Source organism: Camellia sinensis, chromosome 14 (genome assembly GCF_055761805.1).
Source record: "Camellia sinensis isolate YWXY chromosome 14, ASM5576180v1, whole genome shotgun sequence".
Classification (NCBI taxonomy): Eukaryota; Viridiplantae; Streptophyta; class Magnoliopsida; order Ericales; family Theaceae; genus Camellia; species Camellia sinensis.
In genome coordinates, this window is record NC_138974.1 from 63,806,961 (window position 1) to 63,827,954 (window position 20,994).

The following is a 20,994-nucleotide window of genomic DNA, read 5'->3' on the forward strand; positions in this document are numbered from 1 at the left end:
TTATCTTAAAAGCAACAATCTCACAGGAAATATCCCAGCTCCTATTGGGAATCACACATTTCTCCAAGAGCTATATCTATCGTTTAACAATTTGGAGGGTGAAGTTCCTGATTCAATAAGCCAACTGAGACATTTGAGACTGATTGGATGGTCAGTAAATAGTCTTTCTGGGGTGTTTCCTCCTTCACTTTACAGTCTGTCATTGCTGCAACACATAGCCTTGTCTTACAACAATTTTGTTGGCAACCTCAGGCCCGACTTAGGCCTTGCATTTCCAAATCTCCTTACTCTTTATTTGGGTTTCAATTACTTCTTTGTCTCTATTCCAGCTTCATTATCCAATGCTTCATATCTTTAAGAGCTTGACCTTCCCTATAATAATTTCACCCGGGGTGTACCAATGAACCTAGGAAACCTACAAAGCATATGGTGGTTCAATGTTCGTGATAATTTGCTTGGAAGAGGTGGATATGATCACTACAGGGGTTTCATAACTTCTATAACCAATTGCAGCATGTTACAAATGATTGATAGCGGCCTCAACAAGTTTGGAGGTATGTTGCCCTACTCGATAACCAATCTGTCAACCCAATTGACATGGCTAGATTTTGGAGGAAACATGATCAGTGGTTCAATTCCAACAGAGATTGCAAAGCTCATCAACTTGGATACATTGATCATGACTGACAATTTTCTAACAGATCACATCCCATATTCCATTGGAAAGCTTTCAATCTTGATTTATTTAGACTTATCCAAAAATCAATTTTCCAGGAATCTCCCCCCTCATGTTGGAAACCTTACTACAATTCTAGATCTTTATCTGTTTAATAACATTTTAGAAGGAACCATACCTTCGAGTTTGGGCAATTGTATGAAACTCGTATCCATGTTCATTTCTGAAAACAAATTCATTGGCACCATACCAAACCAACTCTTGAGTCTTCCATCCATTTCAGTACTCCTTAACTTGTCTTATAACTCGTTGAATGGCTCTTTGCCAGCAGAAGTTGGAAACTTGACCCAACTCGCGGTACTTGATGTTTCAAACAATGATTTGTCTGGGGAGATTCCCAACAACCTGGGAAATTGTTTGGTCATGCAAAAACTTTATATGCAAGGCAACTTCTTTCAAGGTCCCATTCCATAGTTACCTGGCCTGAAGAATATTCAATATTTGGATCTTTCACACAACAACTTGTCAGGACAAATTCCACAATTTTTGGCCAACTTTTCCTTCTTATTGTATTTGAATCTTTCGTATAACAATCTTGAGGGCAAGGTACCTGTCAATGGGGTGTTTGGAAATGCAAGCTCAATTCAAGTCCTTGGCAACATGAACCTTTGCGGGGGGATACAAGAGCTGCATTTGAAGTCCTGCCCTGTTTCAGAAACCAAGAAACACAAGAAGCATTTTGCTCTCAAGTTGATTTTGGTGATTGGCAGCATTGCTTTATGCTCATTTTTGTTCTGTTTTTCACTTGCACTTTACTGGATGAAGAAGGTCAGGAATAAACATCTTCCCACTTCTTCTCTTGGGAACTTCTACCAAAAGGTTTCTTATGAAGAGATCCTCAAAGCGACTAGTGGATTTGCTTCACAGAATTTAATAGGTTCCAGTAATTCTGGGACTGTGTATAAAGGAACTCTTGACTCAGGTGATACAGATACAGCAGTTGCAGTTAAGGTGCTCAACCTTCAACAGCGAGGAGCTTCCAAAAGCTTTATCAACAAATGCCAAGCCTTGAGAAATATCAGGCATCGAAACCTCATCAAGATCCTAACTGTTTGTTTAAGTATTGATTTTGACAGAAATGATTTTATAGCTTTAGAGTATCAGTTTATGCCAAATGGGAGCTTGGAGGAGTGGCTGCATCTAAAAGATGAACATCATCGGCAAAGAAGCCTAAATGTTCTCCAAAGGATTAGTATTGCAATAGATATTGCCTCAGCATTGCATTATGTTGGTGAAAGTACCAGAAAAAAATATATTTTATTGATAAATAATGCAAAGAAAAAGAGATACAAATAGATCAGGCTGCGGCACGGATATCTCGTTTTCTTTAAGGAGATCAAACCCACTGTGGTAGGAAGAACCCAAATACCCATGCAGTAGTCACAAAATTATGACTTGTCTCCTCCAGGATACAACAACTCAACCACTTGTAGTATGGTTCAGGCCAACACTACACAAGATGGTGAATCCAAAGCTCCACCAAGAAAAACACCCTTCTTTGCTAGTAATCTCTCTTGTATAGAAAATAGTTGGTGTGTTGGTGTAGAAAAGAGTAGAAGAGATGAACTATTTATAGGCCACTAGGACATTACAAAATGCACCAAAAAATACTAATGACCATGAACCTAGAAAAAAGAGAGCGTGTATCCAAATATTAACTCACCACCAAATTCATGAATTCTAATTAATCTCCATTCATGAACAAAATGAGATTCATGAACAAAACAAAAGAAGATTCATGAACAAAATATATAAATAAATAAATAAAATATATTAAAATGGTCTAACACATTATCTTCGTCATTAGTGCCAAACACCTGTGGTTCACTGTGATCTGAAGCCGAGTAATGTTCTTCTCGACAATGATATGACTGCTCGTGTGAGTGATTTTGGTTTGGCAAGGCTCCTTTCAAAGTTCAACAAGGAGGCCAATTTGAATCAGTTTAGCTCACTTGGGATTAAAAGAACCATTGGATATGCTGCTCCAGGTAACTTTTAGATTGCTGTGTTTTACTATGTTTCGATTTTTACTATTTTTATTGTTGAGGTGCCTTTTCTTGATAATAATAGCAAAATAGCATCCTCCATGAATCAGAAAAATGAAACTAGGAAAATGGATATTAGGAATTTAAATTGTCTACACAATTACACTGCAATTTAGCATAATGCCTTTCAAATATCAAACCATTTCTTGTATATATGAAAATGTGACATTACAATAAGAGCAATAATTGAAGGATTGTGCAGAATATGGAATGGGTGGTAATGTCTCAGCTGAAGGAGATTTGTACAGCTTTGGAATTCTCTTGTTGGAAATGTTCACTGGTAAAAGACCCACTGATGAACCATTCAAAGATAATTTTAACCTTCACAATTTTGTCAAACACTCGTTGCCAGATCAAGCAATGGGGATTGTGGACCAATCTGCTCTGCATAAAGCAGTGGTGGGAGAAGCTACAAACAGTGCTTCATGTTGGAATGACATGAGAAGTGAAGAGATTGAGTGCTTGATTTCTGTTTTTCAAATTGGAGTTTCATGTTCAGCAGAAGTTCCACAAAACAGAATGGACACAAAGCAAGTTTTGAGGGAACTGCTTTCTGTCAAGGACATATATCTTCGAATTAGAATGGTTGGGAATGCAAATCGACAGCCTCAATAACATTTTAAATGTTTGGTATCATTTTGTAGATTCCAAAGCTATCGTAGCACACCCGCAAGTTTATAAGTTGACACTTGATTGGGTTATAAGTTGCCACTTGTATTTTGTTCTTGCTATAGTGGATTGATTGACTGAATTTTGATTCCATGATTTTTCTGGTTTGTATATTCCACATTAAAAGTCTCAAGTCTCTTTGTGTGTGTGATTGCCACTTGTATTTTGTTCTTGCTATAGTGGATTGATTGACTGAATTTTGATTCCATGCTTTTTCTGGTTTGTATTTTCCACATTAAAAGTCTCAAAGTCTCTTTGTGTTTGTGATTGCTTTGTTTTTTTATGCTTGTGATTTACGTATATATTATTCAATATAATCAACCAACCAACCAAACAATACGAAAACAAATCCGTATCAACATTTCTAATTTTTTTCATAGCTCGTAATCATGCGGAAGGCGAGACAAGATATTTTTTGTCTTGTAAAGGCTTTCTCTGTTAGAAGTTATTCTTCAAGCTAACATTCTTTACTCATCTATTTCTCGAGCAAAAACTTTCTCCTCATCTTGTTCCTATCCAACCCAATTGTCAGATGAGTCTAACATCTAATATTCTCTCTTGCTACCTGCCAAATCGTTTATGTTTTCTGATTCCAGTGCAGCTTGTAGGGGGGGAGTGCAATCTGATTGTCCTTGACATGTACTGTGATCTATGAAGCACGGGTATGACTACTTGTATGATATGGGTACGTCGATAAGATAAAATTTTAAAAAAATAAGGTACGGATACAGTTTGGTATGTTTGTAAAAATATATTTATTTTAAATTTGGAGTAATGTAAAAATTATTTAAATGGTTTAATTTGTTAAGATCCAACCTACAATTAATATTTAATGTCAAAATTAAAATTATAAACCAAAATTAAATGTTATTATATTAAATTACTTACAAATCATAGCTTAATTTTAAAATCATACTAAACATAAAACTGAAAATGAAAAAGAAGTCTAGTAAAATGAATTTGATCTGTATAGGAGAAGAAAATATTGGTTCGACTGACGTACAGTACGACTTGGGTATATATTAAGTAAGTCTGTGTACGTCAAAAATTAATAAGAAAAATTATGGGTACGTATTTTATGTATCCGGTACGTATACAGAAGTATCATTCAAAGTACCATATACGGGTAAGTACCCGGTACGGATACCGCATATTTTTTGAAATACCCATGCTTCATAAACCGTGATGCTGCATTCAATGAAGTTCTCTTATTTACCCCCAAAATAATAATACAAAAAATTAATGGGTCAGTGCTTATGCTTCTGTCATTGAATTTTCTAGCTGTAGACTTCAAGAATCAACCTGGTAAAATTCTCAGATGTGATCATGAAACTTATTTTCTAGTCAACTGCTATTGTTCTGTTTATTTTTGTAGGTTAAAAAAAAGTCCCAATTTTGACCACAAAAGATAACATAGAAACATTGTACTTTGTCCATGAAATGCCATTTTCATCCTTAACATAACATCAAGAACTGCATAAGCAATTTTAAATATGACAATATAATGAAGTCAGTGCTTAGGCTTTTATTATTATTATTATTATTATTATTATTATTATTATTATTATTGTATTATCTGTACACTTCAAGAACCAACCTTGTAAAATCTCAGATGTGATCATAGAACATTTTTGTTATTGATTTTTCAGTTAATGAGCTAGCAAAAAAATATTATTCTACACCTAATACAAAAAATTAAATTTATTGATTATCAATATGTAGTTTAAATTTTCTTGGAAGTTGTGGATTTGATGATGGCATGAGTTTCATAATTTTTTAACCAATTGCAGCATGTAATGAATACTGGAATTCGGATACTATAACCAGTTTGGAGGTTGTGGGTACTTGTATCAAGCTCAATATGTGGTACGCCCTACAGGTGCCACATCACCAAAACCCCACCCACGTGGTAGACCAATAAGGCACCACGTCGGGCATGTCGTATTTTTGCTACATGGCGAGCCCTACGGGCGTCATGTGCCAAGGCAGCCAAGACTATATGCTTAGCCTAAGCGGGAGCATACATATAAGCCCAAATATATCTAGATATGAAGAGCCCTGCAACAGGCAGCACCATGGCCCCAGGGCTCATGGTCCTTCATACCTCGCTCCAAGGCCAAACAACAATACAATCAGCTCCCGGCTCACTTGGACTTGGATTGATAAATAATGGCTCTCCTAAACATTGAGATAGGCTTGCGGCCCAACCTCCTACTTGGTCGCTCAGAAGCGAGCCCCTCTCTTAAACATCGAGATAAGCATGCGGCCCATTCTCCTACTTGGTCGCTTGGAGGCGAGCCCCTGGCTCTCTTAAACACTAAGGTGGGCCCTGGCCCATTTATCTACTTGGATGCCTAGGTTGGGAGCAGGACCCAGGCACTACTGATCGGGATCATCAGAGGATACTGGACTGGCAGCTGAGGTCATGGGATCGTCGAGATGTTTGTCTTCTTGCTAAGACAACTCCATCTCGACCAAGCTTGGAGAAGAGGCAACAATGACCTTACGTTCATGTCATCCTATGCATATACGAAACGTTACTTTCTGCCTGCCATGAAACGTTGCTCTCCGCCTGCCGTCAAGCCACAGACGGCAGAAGGGCTTATATCACTTCTGGCAGAGTTGAGGAGAACGAGCCACCTATCCAACAGTTTGCTTGGGCTCCAATACTCCTGCGGCCTATATAACGTATCGTATATGCAGCGAGACACAACAACAACAATACAACCAACTTTCATACTTAAACACCCTCTCTCACTTTACATTAATATTCAAGGTCTATCACTGCCAACCTCTCCCTCTCCAAGCTTGCCTTGACCTCCTCCTCTCCACCTCCGGTGATCTCAGGCCATTGAAGTGCCCGCCATCTTCCCGGACTACCTCTAACCACACCTCTCACCCACATTATACTCTGCTGGAGAAGAGTGGTGCTCGCTTCACATGGCACCCAAAAAGAACACTGGAACTGGAGTAGCGACATCCCAAGGTGGCGGTAGGGAGACCTTAGCGGAGACCTCGGAACACAACTCCGGCGACTCTCCGGAAGAACAATCCTCCCAACCGGTTATAGCAAATCAGCTACGTGTATTGACTGAGAGCGTCACCTCCCTTCAACAGAACCAACAACTCTTAATGGACGCCCTGCTAGCCTTACAAAGGGCACCTACGCTCCCATCATCATCTAACCCTCCTACATCATCTGAAAATGGCGCTCCGCCATTAGCCCAGAATGGCTCAGAAGCCAACCTCGCTACGCAAAACGACTTGCGAACCCAAGCGGAAGGACAAACAGCCCCCTCGCTCCCTCTATTAGCTCCCAGCCAGACACCCCCACCACAAGTTGGGTCCATTAGTGGAGCTCCCACTGTAGTGGCTTCGACTGGCTCTCCAGCTCTTCCAGCAAATCAGAACTTTTCCCAGCCATTAACATTGGAGGTCGTAAAAGAGCACATAAATAGCCTACTTCAGACGAACAAAGGTCACATTCCTGCCTCCCCAGAATTGGACCTCCGTCCCCCGTACCCTATTCACATCGCAAGTCTTCCATATCCGGTGGGATATACAGTACCCAAATTTTTCCATTTCGACGGACGAAAAGGGAATGCCAGAGAGCATGTTTCACGCTTTCTTGACGCCCTTGGAGCTCACCGAGAAGACCGAAACCTTCGCATGAGGGAATTCTCCAAATCCCTCACAGATCGAGCATTCTCGTGGTATGCCAACCTTGCTGCTGGCTCTATTTCTTCATGGGAAAACTTGGTAAAAAAGTTTTACATCAAGTTCTTCTACGTTGAAGAAAGGTTAACCACCCTTCATCTTATGAGGGAAACACAACGACTTGGAGAGGACATTCTCGTTTACGTCCGCCGTTTCAGAGAAAAAACAGTAGATATACAAGACCCGATGGAAGAACACCAGCTGGTGTCATTATGCATTGAAGGGATGCTCATGACTTATAAACTCCAGTTGGTCAACCACCACTTCCCTAACTTTTCCGCTTTATGTGCTGCGGTCCGAAACATAAGTGAAACAGTAAGATCAGGGGCACGAATGACAGCACTACAACCCCACTCATGGCGACCAACAGCACCTCAACCTTCCTCATGGAGGCCTAACCGACGCAACCACGCCGTATATGTAGCCAAAGGATCCTCTGGAGGAAAAGGAGACCCGCAGGCAAAAAAGAGAAAGTTTGATCAAATTCCCCCGCCATTACCTATCTCAGTGAACGAGGCACAAGCACTTCTCAACGCCTGGGTAGAAGATGGAAAAGTTCACCTCCCCGAGCCAAGGCAACCTATCACCAAAAAGGATCAAGCGCGGGCCGACTATTGCATATACCATCGTTCCATTGAACATCCTACTACGCAATGTTGGGCACTCAAATCCCTAGTTCGAAAAATGATGTCTGACGATGTTTTGGAGCTACTCCGCCAAACAGAAGATGTCTTGAAAGATCCTCTCCCGCGCCACAAGGATAATGGCAAGACGGTCATGATGCTTTCGCATTATGATGAGATGGAAGAGCCAATGGTGTGCGAGCTCTCTGAACTCCCAGCTTCCACTTGCCCGGACTTTGAGACTAGGCGTGTGATAGCGCTTAAGAAATCCACAAAGCTCAAGTGGTTCTTCGACCAATTCGGCCTGTCTGAAGCAACACGCTTTGAAGCCACCAAGGCCTTTTTAAGACTTACGGAGCAGAATGGTGAAACGTGCATGAGTGTAAGCGGGTCAATAAGGAAAATATTTCGGGATAACTCCTTGGCGATAACCTTTACCGAGGCCGACAAGCAAGTACTATTTCCACATAATCGTCCCCTCTACATCCCAGTATTCATTAATGGGATGGAGTTTCAAAGAGGATTCATGGATGGAGGAGCTTCACTCAACGTAATGCCTTATTCTACTTTCCAAGCAGTCGGGATCCCACCAAAGCACTTAGTCAGACAACCCATCTCCATCACCGGTTTTGGAAGCCAAAAAATTAAAACCATAGGTCATATCCAGTTAGACTTAGCAATAGGACCAATTTGTTCCACTACTAAGTTCCATGTTATAGAAGCAGAAACGACCTATCAAGCTCTCTTAGGGAGAACTTGGCTTCATAGATATGCTGCGATCCCCTCCACATACCATCAATGTGTCAAAGCAGTCTACAACAATGAGGTAGTAGCCATAGCTGGCTCTCAAAAGCCTTTTCGAGAAGATGAAGCTCACATGGCAGATGCGGTATTTTACAATCACGTCGATGAAGATGAACCTCCCCTGCCACTTCGAGGAACTCCTATACCCAACTGGGATGACCTCTCTGAAGGAGATTCATCACCACCTCGCAAAAAGACATTCACCAAATCAGAGCCTTCAAGAAAGCTCACTAAAGTCACCAGGTTTCAAACAAAAAATGGCAAAGTGGTATACCGTTTGTGACGGTGCAAGGGGTTGGCGAACGTTGCCTATGCCGACTCCTAGCTGGACGACGTAGCAATCGCCCATCGTGAACTAAGTGGAGAAGATCACTGTTGCTACACCTTGTCTGCGCTGGCCCAACGCCCGCCAATGGCAAAGAACAAAAAAAGTAGAGACAAGAAGAGTAGAAGGAGAAAAAAAGTCGTGGCTTTTCCAGCAACAGATAAACCCTTTGACAGATCCTATTGTCCTGCGATAACTCATTTAGATGGAGCCGAAGGCTCAAAAGTTAAACCCCTCGCCAAGGCAACCGTTTCATCTCCTAACCAGGTCCCCGCCAACTCAGTTGCAATCTTAAAGCAAGATGGGTTGCAAGATGTTCGACCTGCTCCGGAGTGTTTACAGGACGGCCCTCGGCCCCAAAAGTAAGAACTGGAAGAAATCAACATGGCCCCTGAAGGGGAACCCAGGCGTCCTATCTTCATTTGCAAAGATCTTCCAGCAGAACAAAAGGAGCCCCTCATCGAGTTGATCAAGAAGTATTCAGACGTTTTCGCATGGACATATGAAGAAATGCCAGGATTAGACAAAGATGTTACCATGCACCGTTTGAACGTCATCTCCCTGGCTCGCCCAGTCAAGCAAGGGGTCAGATTTTATAAGCCCAAGGTGGAGCTCAACATCAAGGACGAAGTGGCGAAGCTGCTTGGAGCAAGGTTTATCAAACCCATCCAACATCCCACCTGGCTTTCTAGTATCGTCCCAGTTATCAAAAAGAATGGTCAAATTCGAGTGTGCGTCGATTTTAGAAATCTAAACAAATCTTGCCCCAAAGATGAGTTCCCACTCCCAAACATAGATACCTTGATCGATTCAGCGGCGGGGCACCATATGTTCTCGTTCATGGATGGTTTCAGCAGTTACAACCAGATTAAGATGGCTCCAGAGGATGCCCCAAAGACAGCATTTCGCACTCCTATAGGTAACTTTTTCTATACTGTAATGCCTTTTGGGTTAAAAAACGTGGGAGCAACATACCAGAGAGCTATGACAACCATTTTTCACGATATGTTGCACAAGTCCTTGGAATGTTACATTGATGATTTGGTAGTAAAATCCAAAGAGGAGACTAGTCACCTCAAAGACCTCCAAAGAGTATTTGAACGTTGTAAGAAATACAGACTCAGAATGAACCCGCTTAAATACGCATTCGGAGTCACTGCCGGCAAGTTCCTTGGCTTCATCGTTCATCGCCATGGGATAGACCCCGACCCAGCAAAGGTCGCCGCCATCAAAAATATGCCACAACCAACCAATCTAGATGAGTTGAGAACCTTCCTTGGTCGGGCATCTTACTTGAGACGGTTTATCCCAGCTATGGCCGAAATAACACAACCCTTCAATTCTTTACTAAAAAAGGATGTCAGGTTCATTTGGAATGAGGAACACCAACAAGCATTTGAAGGAGTGAAGTCAGCTTTAATATCCCCTCTCTCCATGACTCATCCTCAGCCAGCAAGGCCCTTACTCCTCTACATCACTTCCACACCGAAATCAGTCGGAGCTCTGCTTGCCCAGGAAATTGATGGATTTGAACGTCCCGTGTACTACATAAGCAGAGTCATCCAAGGGGCTGAGATCCGATATTCCTCCATTGAACGGCACTGCCTCGCCCTAGTGTTTGCCGCCAAAAAGCTCCGCCATTACCTTCTTTCTTACCACATCCATCTCATGACCAGAAGCGATCCTATCCGATTTCTCCTCACTAGACCAGCGCTCTCTGGCAGGCCAACCCGTTGGCTCCTATCTTTAGCGGAATATGACATCACTTGCAAAGCTCCCAAGGCCATCAAGAGTCAAGCGCTCGCTGACCTCTTGGCTCACTTCCTCAGTAGAAAACATGAGCCGCCCTCGGATGAATTGCCAGGAGATGAGTTCCAAGCGGCTGAAGTAAACACCGAAGGAGAATAGAGTTTGAGTTTCGATGGATCGTCCACCTCTAAAGGGGGAGGAGCTGGAATAGTCCTTGTTTCCCCAAATCAAACTGAAGTCAATTTGGCATATAAACTGGATTTTAAATGCTCTAACAACGAGGCGGAATACGAAGCCCTGATATTGGGGCTTATGGCAGCACTCCACCTAGGAGTAAGTCTCCTATGTATCAAAGGCGACTCTAATCTGATGGTTAAGCAGACCAATGGAGACTATGCTATCAAAGAACCCCCTTTGGCTTCATACAGAACCATCGTCCAAAGGTTGACAGACAAATTCGACACGGTAAGGATAGAACACGCTCCTCGCTCCAACAATCGACACCCGGACGCCTTGGCCTCTAAGGTGGAATTCTCAGAAGAATCAACCAAGATAGAAGTCCCGAAACGCTCTGTGCCATGTTCAGTAACAACTATCTTCCCTGAAAAAGAACCCGCCGATTGGAGAGCCCCAATCATCGATGAGCTCCGTGCCCCCTCAGGTAAACTACCTTTGAGTGAGACCAAACACTTCACAATTTATCAAGGAGTCCTCTACTATAGAGGGCCTGGTGGTTTATTGGCACGATGCATTGACCTTATCGAAGCCAAGTCCAAATTAGAAGGGGTGCACAACCGCTCATGTGGGACAGGAGATGTAAGCCTCTACAGGAGGCTACAACGACAAGGATATTATTGGCCTACCATGGCCAAGGAAGCGAATGACCTTCAAGGAAAGTGCACCAAATGTCAAGAATTCCCTCCAACGACTGAATACAACTTCACAGAAATCACCTCCAACTGGCGTCAGGTATACATAGATTACCTCAAAGAAGAATCATTGCCACCAGAACGCTCTACAGCCGCATCAATCAAGAAGCGAGCTCCGAAATTCTTTTTGCAAGGAGAGCAACTTTTCAGGCATGGCTTCGATGGAAAGCCATTACGTTGCTTGTCAGGAGTTGAAATCCATAAAGTTTTGGAACTTACTCATGGATCAGAGCACTAAGGTGGAGCGAAACTATTTCAACATCTTCTACATTTAGGGTATTATTGGCCTACCATGGAGGCAGATGCCAAAATGTACGCCAAACGCTGCAAGCCTTACCAACTCCATGGAAATCTCATTCATGCACCTGCCACTGATTTACATAGTTCGAGCCCACCATGGCCTTTCCACACGTGGGCTATGGACCTCATTGGCCTCATCTCTCCGCCATCAAGGGGACACATATGGATTGTAACGGCTATAGAGACCTACACTACATGGGTAGAAGCCATCCCTCTAAAAAAGGCAACAGGAGCTGCTGTCTCCAACTTCATCTGAGAATTCATCATATGTCGTTTCGGCATACCTAGAGTAATTCTTTCAAACAATGGGACCCCTTTTGTCAACCGCCAAGTCGGAAAAATCCTTGTCTCCTATGACATCACGCACCATAAATCAACTCCTTACTATCCCTAAGGGAATGGGCAAGCAAAAGCGACCAACAAAACACTCTTTAGAATCCTTTCACGGACTCTCAAGGATTATCAAAGGGATTGGGCGCACGTACTCCCAATGGCGCTCTGGGCTTACAGAACATCCAAAAGACGGCCGACTCAAATGACCCCATTCTCATTGGTATACGACACGGAAGCAATTCTTCCAGTGGAAATTGCCATACCCTCAGCTCGCATGGCCCTCCGAAGTGAAGTTACTCCAGACTCCAGATCCTATGAATTGGAGATCCTTGATGAAAGAAGGGACAAGGCCCTGGCTAACCTCAAAGTTTACCAAAGTCGCATAGCTCGAGCCTATGATACCTTGGTGCGCCCCAGACAATTCCAAGAAGGTGACTTGGTACTTCGTGCTGCACCTCATGTCATGAGAGGAACCTCTACCCACAAGTTCACTCCTAAGTGGCAAGGACCTTACGTAGTAAGAGAGGCCAACGAGAATGGTTATTATAGAATTTCTGAACCAAACTCCCAAGCTCTCTTGAGCCCTATCAATGCCAAATGGCTAAAGGCCTATTTCCCTTAGGATAAGAGTGAAGAATCACCCCTGAGAAATTTACTCTTACTGATGTAATAGCAATGTAAAACATCAGCTCATGCTTATGTTAAATAAACAATCATTTGCTATCTCCATTCTCATTACGTTTTGTGTAACTATTAATAAATCATCAATCAAAAAAAAAAAATAAAGATTGAGAGAGAAAACAAAAATATATACAGTACTTGGGGTTTTAGCTCAACCAGTATAAGAAATTCTTCAACTTGTCTAACTTCGACCTATCTGGCTATCTAAGTCAAAAGCCTCATCTTCCACACTAATAAGCTGAGCCTCTACCACGGCTCTCCTCTCTCTCAAACTCAATATCGCCAAGTCCACATCCGTCAATGCCTTGGTCGCCCGCTCTAACGCCACCACAGCCTGCTCCCTAGAAGACGCCGATTCCATCAAAGCCCTGTCCATTTCCGCTAGCTCAAACTTGAGATGGCGATTCTTTACCTGCACCTCCATACGAGACAAACTCTCTCTCAGCCAGCTCACCTCAAACTCATGCCGCTGAAACTCGGCCACAGCAGCCTGAAATGACTGAAACGTATCAATAGAAGTCTCCGGAGTAAGACCATGAAACCCGCTAAGCATATCACAGAACGCCTCTAACAAATAGCGTCGTAAGAATATAGCCTCCAAACGCCTGAAAGTGCTGGGTCTATGATCAAAAATAAAGCTCAGTCTAGGCAAACATTCATCTCGCACACCAGCAAACAGTACCTTGGGATCGAGGACTTGCTCCTTGCCATCAGCCCCTGCCAAGGATACGCAACCACCATCAAGACGGGTCACGGTAAACTCGCCATCCAAGAAAGGTAAACTCGCCTGACCGTCAAGAGCAGTAGTATCGTCATGGACATAACTACCACTCTTACCAAATGGCAGACTAGTAGCAACTCCCAACGAAGCAGGCAAAGTACCAGGCTGAACATCCACCAAATGAAGGCTAGTCTGAGCACCAACTAAAGCCACAACTGAAGGCACACTAAGACGAGCATCAACTGATGAAAAACCACTACTCGCACCAAATAAAGATATGGTAGGGACTCCACCAGGAGGCAGGCGAGACTGAACATCAGACAAAGGCAACTGACCAGTCGGGTCATCAACATCGAACTCCCCAAGCCTAACTGACTGTGCCACCAGATGCCCTAACTGCAATAGAGGAGGTGCAAAAGTCACTCTACTCTCACCACATAGCGCAACAACCTCAGATCTCATCCTATCAAGAGGAACATCTGCCCGCTCGAATGTAACTTTAACAACATCATCATCTCTCGCATTCAAATTGGCCTCTGAGCTATCCCCATCGTCACCCTCACTTTCGGAATCACTAAAACCTTTAGCATTACTTTGTTTCCGCAACCACCGACGCGGAAGCAAATCATCAGCAGAGTTCTCCTCCTCAGAAGGCACGCCCGCCACCCTAAGTGCCACAGAAACATCATGATGGATAGCTGACCTTTATACCTGAAAAAACGAAGCACCCAACTTAGAAGCACATAAAGGAAACACAACAGGAAAGAAAATCACAAAAAAAAAAAAAAAAAAGAAGCTAACCTTCATTCTCTGGGAAGGCTCCTTCCTAGGCTAGCTCGGGCGTCGTTTGGATGTACCAACTTCCCCTCGAAAACCGTCTGTACCAACTACCCTTGCCCGAGTCAACACATCAGAGAGTAACTCTAAGCATGCAAATCGAGGCAACTCGCCTCTAGCCAATTTAGTCCAACCTTTCACGCACGGTTGACACAGTTCGTTATCCGATGGAATGCATATAAACTCTAAGTCCCCAATATCACCCCCGAGAAACTCTTGAAAGGCGGCAAAAGTCTCCCTCCAATAATGTCACCAACCAACTGTTACCCCACTTACACGATCAGCCCTCGTCCGAATAAACTTGCCATACTATTGGAGTTTCAAAAGATGAGTATGACAGAAAAACTGCTCAAAAGTATCAGCCACAGGAAGAACTACGCTAGGACTAGGGACCCCCTGATCAAATCCAAATTGGCGAGCCACTCTCGCCGGATTATAGGATGTAGAGCCATAAGCTCCTCCTATAAAATAAGGCAAGGAACATGACAAGAAGCTACAAGCAGTCATTGCCTCGGCATTACTCAGTCGACCATCAAAAGCCACCTCAGAATCTCTCGAGTCATACATCCGAAACGAAACCACCTCGACGACAGGAGGAATGTACGAACGAGCTATAAACTCACTCTCATCATCAAAAATATTCATCAACGACCCCCGAATGCGTGTCCCGTACCACCTTATAGCTCAACGCTCTCGCCCCTCTCCAAGCTCAAAATCTGTCGGCCTAGGAGCCAGCCTGGGAAACCGTTCATACAAGAACATCTACAGGAAGGAAGTCGATACAAAACTAATAACATCATACCGACCCTTTGACTTCTCTGTTCCAACCTGATACATATCAAGCCATCTGTATAGAGTTCCCAAAAACAGTGGCCTAAGTGCAACCAAAAGACCACTCGCAAGATAAACAGCAATATCAAACACAGACGGGTCTACTCCATCCTTGGGTGCTCCCTCCAAGATATACCAACTCAACCAATACGCAGGGAAAGCAGCAAGGTAGGTGAAACTATGCTTATACTTTTCATATCTAGGCCCATTTACCTCATTTTCTTCTATCTCGGTTCCTTCTGCCGGAGATGGATTCAAATCTCGATACCAATATCGCAGCCATCTCCCAAAGGTATTCTTACAATGCTCCCGACGCTACTGCCCAAGATACACTCCTCCTTTATCGTAGCCGCTCAATAAGAATCCTACCTCTGAAATTGAGTCTTTCAAAATCGATACAATCTTTAGATGACTAGGAACAGATGTATTAGCAAGTGGATCTGCAACACCAAGTCTAGGCAAACCAGTCAATGCGCAGACATCCTCCGATGTAGGTGTCAATTCCCCCCACTGAGTAACAAAGGTGTGAGAACTAGAACTCCAACGGGAAAAAGCCACACTCAACCATGATGGCTCCCTTCTCACATTCAACCCCACACTTGCCACTATAGCACCATACACACCTGCATTCTTTAAAACCTCTTTAGAAGAAGGATTAGTCAGCACTTCCTCAGCCCAAGTATCAAAACCCCCACCATTCTTGGTAAAAGCATAGCTGTCATAAGTTGGGAATGCATATGGGTAGAGGTTGCGCTCTATGTGTAACCGCATAATAGATTCTGGAGCTATCATCCCCTCTGCTCCTTCTTCTGCCTCGAGTACCCCCAACAAAACTTGAGATGGATTAACAGTCCTCTTATCCTCCAATTGTTGCCAGAATCTATCCCCGACTCCAAAATAAAGAGCACGAAACCAGTACTCGACAGAAGGCACCTCAGCAGCCTCTTCTCCACTTGCTTTGCTTGGCAACTTTTTGGCCACTTTCTTCGATGAACGTACAACGACTTTCTGCTTCATTCTGAGCAAACAATTTCTACCTGCATCACCCCAAATTGCAACAAGTAAGTTTTGCATTCATGACTCACACTTATACTTAAAGAAGAAAAAAAAAAAAAAAAACTCTTCTAATTTGTAGCTCTTCGACTTTATTTCATGTTCTCTCAAATCCCTCAAACCAGCTCTCTGATTTTATTAGCTCACATTTCATTAGCTCATCAATATGAATGGAGTTACTCTCCTTAATGACCTCCTCAAGTCACCCGGTTCCCAGCTCCCAACAAGGGGTGGACCAGATTTCAGTCCCACCTCCCCAACATGTGGCAGATCAAAGTCAGATGCGGTTCTCCTAATTATTGGCTCACCATGTGATGCTAACTAGACTTTTAATTTTACAACTCTAATATTTTATTAATTTTTGTTAGAGCCTCATAATTTTATAGCTCTCCCATTATGTTTAGAACTCGTTCCCAATCTTCATGAATTTTCCTAAGTGTTAGAGTTAGAGCCATATGTGATAGCTCACCAATTTCATAGCTCTCCATGTCATAGCTCACCAATTTTTTGGCTCACCAATATTTTATTAATTTTTGTTAGAGTTTTCCAATTTCATAACTCTCCATGGGTTAGCTCACCATTCTCATAAATCACCAATATTTTATTATTATTTTATTAGCTCACCAATTTCATGGCTCACCAATATTTTATTAATTTTTGTTAGAGTTCTCCAATTTCATAACTCTCCATGGGTTAGCTCACCATTCTCATGTCACGCCCCAAGCTCCGTGACAACGCCGCACGCTCATATGAGTGAGCATGCAAGGCTAAGAATCCAATCACATAACCCACAATGTAAAATACTCAAATTAAATCCTTAATTGTCATAATGCCAAAATCCATAAAAATAAATAGTTCTTATATGAAAATGTCCACCAAGTCCACTAATTTAATCCACTAACAAAACAATAATCCAAGTACTTAAATCATGGTCCTACTCTCGGCACTCCCACATGTAAAAAAAATCTCGCGCAGCTCTACTCTTCAAAATCTGAAAAAAATAAAGGTAAGCTAGATAGCCCAGTAAATAACCAACCATCACTGCTAGTTGGATCAAGTATACAAAAATAAATAAATAAATAAATCGATAACCAATAAATATAATTTTTTCTACAGTTCAATAAATGAACAATTATTTGTAAGGTGGTTTCATAGCTAAAAATAAACAATGTACAATACATTTTAAATGAAAAGCCAACAAGATAATTCAATGTAATTCTTTATTCAAATCGATAGTTCGATATTCAGATAGTTCAATGATTTGATTCACAAAACCCAAGTCTTAATGACTACGGTCACATAGCCCGTGACAAGGCCCAGAACCACACATAGGCTGGTGGTAAAGCCCCAAAAGAAACTAGTTTCTGTGCCAATAAATAACTCCCATTGGCCAGGGTCCAAATCATAGTCAGACTAGAGTGATGTTCAAAATTCAAACAATATACAACTTTTAAATAAAACATTCGATATTTTCAGAATAAACGTTTAGTACAATTTTCAGAATAGTTTCACCAAATATTCAAATAATTTTCATAATAATATTCGATATTGTTTTATACTTGACCCATATTTTATTTTAAGAGAACATGAAGGCTATAAATAAATATTTATGATTTTAAACGATTCGATAGGAATAAAAAAAAAAGAACCAACAGTGATAGAGGGTTACTTACTTTCAAACAACTAAAATAATATTTTCCAAGCTAATCTCAAATTACCAAGATCCACCTCAATCTCACAAACCTAATAAAATATTACACCGCTTAAAAAATTATTATGTGCACCCATCCATCTCTTCTTGAACAACAATAGAATAAATTATCCCAATAGTCTATTAGGAACTCCCACGATTTAGCTTCAAAACAAAGCCATCACGGCTTCAGAAATTCTCAACCCATATTATTCTATTGTTGTTTATATACATGTAAAAATTTGTAATTGCTTGTAGTCAATCGTGTATCCCACAAATACACCACCATTAAACTTAACTTATCACATATCAATCTCAAAATATGAACCACCCAAACGGGATGCAAAATACACTCTAAAATTGAGCAAAATCGAGACCCTCAACATAGACTACATCAATATATCTATTTAATCATATATGCCCATAAAATCATCTATTGATATATTAACACCAAAATCATAGATAAGAATACAATAAAATAAATCTTACCTTAAGTGATGAATAAAGAAAAATTACCACTCTATGAATCCTCCTTCTTCACTTTGGTTTTGTTTTGTTTTCTTTAATTTTTCTTTTACCTTCTCAGACCCTAGCCGCCTATGGAGCAATTCCCAGCCTTTATTTTGTTTGTTTCCCAAGACTTAAGGCCACAATAGGTGGGCTTATTAACCTAATTTCTCAAAGTTACAAAATTACCCATCTAAGTAATAGAAAATATAATGCCATCTCATAACTAATTCTTTGATATTAATAAATGACCCATATAAATTAATTTAATTACTAATCTATCCAATAAAATAATCCTACACACAACTTGGGTTTTACACCTCATAGATCACCAATATTTTATTATTATTTTTTTAGCTCACCAACTTCATGGCTCACCAATATTTTATTAATTTTTGTTAGAGTTCTCCAATTTCATAACTCTCCATGGGTTAGCTCACCATTCTCATAGATCACCAATATTTTATTATTATTTTCTTAGCTCACCAACTTCATGGCTCACCAATATTTTATTAATTTTTGTTAGAGTTCTCCAATTTCATAACTCTCCGTGGGTTAGCTCACCATTCTCACAAATCACTAATATTTTATTATTATTTTCTTAGCTCACCAACTTCATAGCTCACCAATATTTTATTAATTTTTGTTAGAATTCTCCAAGTCCATAACTCTTCATGTGTTAGCTCACCATTCTTATAGCTCACAAATATTTTATTATTATTTTATTAGCTTACCAATTTCATGGCTCACCAATATTTTATTAATTTTTGTTAGAATTCTCCAAGTCCATAACTCTTCATATGTTAGCTCACCATTCTCATAGCTCACTAATATTTTATTCTTATTTTATTAGCTCACCAATTTCATGGCTCACAAATATTTTATTAATTTTTGTTAGAATTCTCCAAGTCCATAACTCTTCATGTGTTAGCTCATCATTCTCATAGCTCACTAATATTTTATTATTATTTTCTTAGCTCACCAACTTCATGGCTCACCAATATTTTATTAATTTTTGTTAGAATTCTCCAAGTCCATAACTCTTTATGTGTTAGCTCACCATTCTCATAGCCCACTAATTTCATGGCTCACAATATTTTATTAATTTTTGTTAGAGTTCTCCAAGTCCATAACTCTCCATAGGTTAGCTCACCATTCTCATGGATCACCAATATTTTATTATTATTTTCTTAGCTCACCAATTTCATGGCTCGCTAATATTTTATTAATTTTTGTTAGAAGTCTCCAATTTCATAACTCTCCATGGGTTAGCTCACCATTCTCATAGATCACCAATATTTTATTATTATTTTCTTAGCTCACCAACTTCATGGCTCACCAATATTTTATTAATTTTTGTTAGAGTTCTCCAATTTCATAACTCTCCGTGGGTTAGCTCACCATTCTCACAGATCACCAATATTTTATTATTATTTTCTTAGCTCACCAACTTCATAGCTCACCAATATTTTATTAATTTTTGTTAGAATTCTCCAAGTCCATAACTCTTCATGTGTTAGCTCACCATTCTCATAGCTCACAAATATTTTATTATTATTTTATTAGCTCACCAATTTCATGGCTCACCAATATTTTATTAATTTTTGTTAGAATTCTCCAAGTCCATAACTCTTCATGTGTTAGCTCACCATTCTCATAGCTCACTAATATTTTATTCTTATTTTATTAGCTCACCAATTTCATGGCTCACCAATATTTTATTAATTTTTGTTAGAATTCTCCAAGTCCATAACTCTTCATGTGTTAGTTCACCATTCTCATAGCTCACTAATATTTTAATATTATTTTCTTAGCTCACCAACTTCATGGCTCACCAATATTTTATTAATTTTTGTTAGAATTCTCCAAGTCTATAACTCTTCATGTGTTAGCTCACCATTCTCATAGCTCACTAATTTCATGGCTCACCAATATTTTATTAATTTTTGTTAGAGTTCTCCAATTTCATAACTCTCCATGGGTTAGCTCACCATTCTCATAGATCACCAATATTTTATTATTATTTTCTTAGCTCACCAACTTCATGGCTCACTAATATTTTATTAATTTTTGTTAGAATTCTCCAATTTCATAACTCTCCATGGGTTAGCTTACCATTCTCATAAATCACCAATATTTTATTATTATTTTCTTAGCTCACCAACTTCATGACTCGCCAATATTTTATTAATTTTTGTTAGAGTTCTCCAATTTCATAACTCTCTATGGGTTAGCTCACCATTCTCATAGATTACCAATATTTTATTATTATTTTCTTAGCTCACCAACTTCATGGCTCGCTAATATTTTATTAATTTTTGTTAGAATTCTCCAATTTCATATCTCTCCATGAGTTAGCTCAGCATTCTCATAGATCTTCAATATTTTATTATTATTTTCTTAGCTCACCAACTTCATAGCTCACCAATATTTTATTAATTTTT

The 20,994-nt window shown here is 40.6% G+C and overlaps 2 protein-coding genes across 2 annotated transcripts; both read left to right on the forward strand.

Annotated features, from left to right (window-relative positions):
- Positions 1-400: 400 nt before the first annotated feature.
- Positions 401-3,396, forward strand: LOC114313399 (LRR receptor-like serine/threonine-protein kinase EFR). Its single transcript, XM_082904948.1, has 4 exons — positions 401-1,121; positions 1,206-1,963; positions 2,544-2,724; positions 2,984-3,396. The coding sequence occupies exons 1-4, from the start codon at positions 401-403 to the stop codon at positions 3,394-3,396; spliced, it is 2,073 nt and encodes a 690-aa protein (XP_082761074.1).
- An 8,991-nt stretch (positions 3,397-12,387) lies between these two features.
- LOC145807039 (uncharacterized) lies at positions 12,388-12,852 on the forward strand. The gene has a single exon (XM_082904949.1). It carries the CDS (start codon positions 12,388-12,390, stop codon positions 12,850-12,852), a length of 465 nt encoding a protein of 154 aa, XP_082761075.1.
- Positions 12,853-20,994: the final 8,142 nt, after the last annotated feature.